Genomic DNA, 3,731 nt, shown 5'->3' on the forward strand with positions numbered 1-3,731 from the left:
CATTAATCATCCTAAATAAATACCTGTAAGATAAATTGCTTAGTTTGCAGAGAATAACAGCAAGAATGATTCACAGGCCACGACACCAAGCAGAGGGCTGGATGGAGGCCAGGAAGATCCATGTCTTGTCATACAGCAGGTGGTGAGAACATGTACTCAAAATATTTGGGTAATTAAATTTAAGCCAGTGCAGCAATGTCGTGCATGGCCAGTTGCTGCTCTGGAATTACAGCGATAGGCACAACTTTGAGGCTCCAAGCAGCCCTTTGCTGGCCCCTGCCTGTACACCAGCTGTGAGCATGCCTTCTCTCCCCAGTTACCTTCACACTTTGACTGTTCTGCCTCCCTGTTGCACAGAGGGTAAGAGGAGCTGGTCTGGCTCTAGAGCTGGATGTTTCCTTGTTCAGCTCTCCATGACCAGGCTGGAACTAACAAAACTCATGTGAGTGAGTGTGACTGACAGCCAGACATTTGGCTCGGTGTATATAGAGGCATGCCTGGATGTTCAACCAGCCTTTGCACCGTGTCATGGAGCTTATGCAGAGCCCTCATTGCTGAAGCTGTGTTGAAATCAACTGCCCCAGAGGAAGGGAAAAAATCATAGACACCTATGGATGTACCTGTTACACTGCACAGCTGTGCATCTAACCTTGGGAATACTCAACTCCAGTAGGTGACTGGACCTCAGTAACAAAGTTGTTCAGAAAGCTTTGTCTTAATCTTATAACTTGAGCTGAAGGGTGCAGGCTCTGGGCAGCTTCTGCAATGACCACAGAGTATAGGCTGCTTCATAAATATAGGCATCCACCAAGCTTAGCACCATGGGAATCCCAATCAGGTTTTGCCAAGCAGCTCTGTGGTACCCACAGATTAGCTGTATCTGAATCTCTCTACTGTCTAGCTTAAAAAAAATTGGCCTTGTCATGGCTCTACTGATCTCCCCAAATTACATGGGCACTGTACCTCCTGTCATCTCCTGTGTGTTTTCTTCCACATGCATCTCACATAGCATGGGACCTTGGGCTTCTTGTGCTGCTACCACTTTGAGTCAGGAAAGGGATTAGGAGTTGCTGGAGGGGCTCAGGACAGGAGGCTTCTGGCCACCACTTTAACCTATGAAGGTTAAAGACCTGCTGACTAAAGCTCTCCCATGGGAAATACAAGGTAGGTGAGTCCCCCTTGTGCTCTAGCTCTGTGTCACCCTAGCAGCACTGCTTATGTCTTCTTTTTTGGGGATCTCTTATGGGTGAAGATCACCAGAGAGATGCAGGCTGAGCAACAGCAGTGGTAGTAGGGGTGTCTGTTACGGGTAGGTTTGATAAGGGAAACTTATAGAAAGGATCAAAATAGACACAACTGAGAGGCTCATGCATGAAGGGGTGTTGGAAGATCTTGTGGCCACAAGTCACTTTAGATATGTGCCCAAGAAATCAGCTTTTTGGTCTTGTCATAAATCAGCAGGTTAAGAGGCAGTCCTATCAAGAAACTCAGTGGGCAATGAATAACAGAACAGACAAAATGGCCACTGTTCTCATTGTAAGTAATTTCCTCTTTATGGCTGGCATTTGTTTAAAAGACAAATCAGGCCAGAGAAGAGTGACTTCTATTTTTCATGCTGCATTATCTGAGTTCACTAGCTACAAATTAAGAGACAAGGGATGGGAAAGCGTGTTCCAGGGAGCCTGCCAGAGAGCAGCAGGGGTAAGCACTAAAACTGACAGACAATAAGGTGATTACGGTTGCACTGTTTGTCATTCCAAGTGCCATCAGTGTACATCTCCACACATTCTTCTTCCCCTCTGCCAGAGGGTTCATTTAAATGCCAGTTAGTATAGCTCAGTTGGCTGCCTTCCAGGAACTGGAATTTGCTTGGAATTAGAGATTCCTTTATCCCCAGGTAGGCATAGGTATTAAAATTTTTCACAAAGTACAGAATGGCATCATTCTCGTCCACGTTCCTTGGAACGGCAATAGACCCTCCAGCCTCTTTGCATTTTTTCAGTGTAGTATGGAAATTGGCTTTTTCCCCATTGGTAGCAAATATTTTTCCTCCAGATGCTGTTATCTTCTTTTCCAAGTGGAGGACTGCGAGATAAGGTGAAAGCTGTTAAACTTTTATGCATTGGTTTGTGGTCACCTTACTGCCAATTGTAATTCCTGCTATTTTCCTCCATAACTTTAGATTAAACCCAGGAAAAGGTAAAGGAGAGGAAAACTTGAAATCAAAGATTAAAAAAAGAAAAGGAAAAAAGACAACCCTGAAAAGCCAGAAGAAATCTGAAAAGATGAGAGGAGGGGAAAAAGGAAGAAACACATAAATATACAGACAATGAAATAGGAGAAGCACAAAAGAGGTTGGAGGAGGAAGGAAGGAAGGAAACAGGGAATTCTACATTTGGAAGAAGACTCTGTATAAGCTCTCTGAGATGGTGTGCAGTATACAAGGGTATATGTCAGCCCTTGAGTGAGTAGGATCTTAGATGTGACCCAGTTGTGACTGTTTGGGTACATTTTTAATGTTCAGTTTATTTGTCTGTTAGGAGCATGAGGTGCCCCCATGGAGCACTTCTGCATAGGCAGGGACTTTAACCTGATCAATTTGACTTGCTTGCACACTTACTTCAGAGCTGTTACCTGGGTGTCTCCCACTAGTTATGAAAAACTAATTCCCACCACCCCTCCCCCTCCCTCCCCATTTAGGAGTTATCACTCTCCTATCTACCAGTGAACAAAATATAAATGGAATGCAATAAAACCACAGAAAATGCTGCCTTTTTCCTAAGAAGCCATTTTGTTGTTCATCTTGTTTATGCTTACTAATCCAGCTACAGCAGAAAGTAAAGGCAGATAAATTACCTCCTTCAAGTCTGGAAATCCGATGTTCTAATTGACGGATAAGGTCTTCCATTTTGTTATCAACCAGCGGTAAAAAACCTATGAACAAAACCAGCTATTATGCACTTTGCGTTACAGTTTGAATCTTGGCTTTCAAGATAAAGCAGAGGTAATCATGTGAAATTAATATGAACTTTTAAAATGTTTGTTTGACCTGTTTTGGTTTACTCTGTGTTTTAAATAGAGGATATTTTCACACATTGATCTTTGTAAGGATAGGGAAATGCATTCCTGGAAACTACCTGCAGAGCAGTGATGTTTATGGAAAACCAGAATTAGCAAACTGAGTTAGTCTTCGCTCTGTCAGTGACTGAGCCAGTCAAGGCAAAGCACTGGCACTTGTGCAGTAGGTTTAGTCGATTTTTAACTGTGTCTAGGGACTGTTGACAGAATCCTTCAGGCTGTTCAAGCACTTGCTTTTGCAGCTCCAACCTGACACCTAGCAACAAGTTTCTTGTGCCCTGTGTTATGGGAAATGATGTCCTTCTCTCTGTGAATTGAACCATTGAATCATTAAGTAGAAGAGATTTAAGATTCTTACTTCATACAAGGAATTAATAAAGAGCTGTTTAATTTCTATCAAGTAGAACCCACATCAGCTTATACAGCATAGCACTGAGTTTACAAAGCATAACAATGGAACACAACAGTACATCTAGATAAAAATGGAGATGGTAACTGCATGTACCTGGTATAAAGCCTTCATCTGTCCCATCGTCAGGCAAGTGTGCAAAACTGGGCAGTGAAGGAATTCCTGCTGGTTTACCTTGAGCGCAGCACGGGAGCAGGAAAAGAGCTACTCCTAAGGTTTTGTGGAACAACTGTGGAGACAGCAT

At 43.2% G+C, this 3,731-nt stretch overlaps 1 protein-coding gene across 1 annotated transcript; it reads right to left on the bottom strand.

The window, feature by feature from the left end:
- Positions 1-1,708: 1,708 nt before the first annotated feature.
- On the bottom strand, positions 1,709-3,731 carry LOC137663168 (pulmonary surfactant-associated protein A-like). Its single transcript, XM_068400078.1, has 3 exons — positions 3,584-3,731; positions 2,857-2,934; positions 1,709-2,085 (listed from the first exon to the last, which is right to left on the bottom strand). The coding sequence occupies exons 1-3, from the start codon at positions 3,729-3,731 to the stop codon at positions 1,709-1,711; spliced, it is 603 nt and encodes a 200-aa protein (XP_068256179.1).

The sequence above is a fragment of the Nyctibius grandis genome, chromosome 4 (assembly GCF_013368605.1).
Source record: "Nyctibius grandis isolate bNycGra1 chromosome 4, bNycGra1.pri, whole genome shotgun sequence".
Taxonomy (NCBI): Eukaryota; Metazoa; Chordata; class Aves; order Nyctibiiformes; family Nyctibiidae; genus Nyctibius; species Nyctibius grandis.

Bases quoted from the DNA above. Each gene is read 5' to 3' on its own strand.
- LOC137663168 (XM_068400078.1), bottom strand. From the start codon at position 3,731: ATGCTGTCTCCACAGTTGTTCCACAAAACCTTAGGAGTAGCTCTTTTC. The intron at 2,935-3,583 runs GTACATGCAGTT...TTTTGTTCATAG, and splicing joins AGATGAAGGCTTTATACCAG to GTTTTTTACCGCTGGTTGAT. The intron at 2,086-2,856 runs GTAATTTATCTG...CTTATCTCGCAG, and splicing joins GATTTCCAGACTTGAAGGAG to TCCTCCACTTGGAAAAGAAG.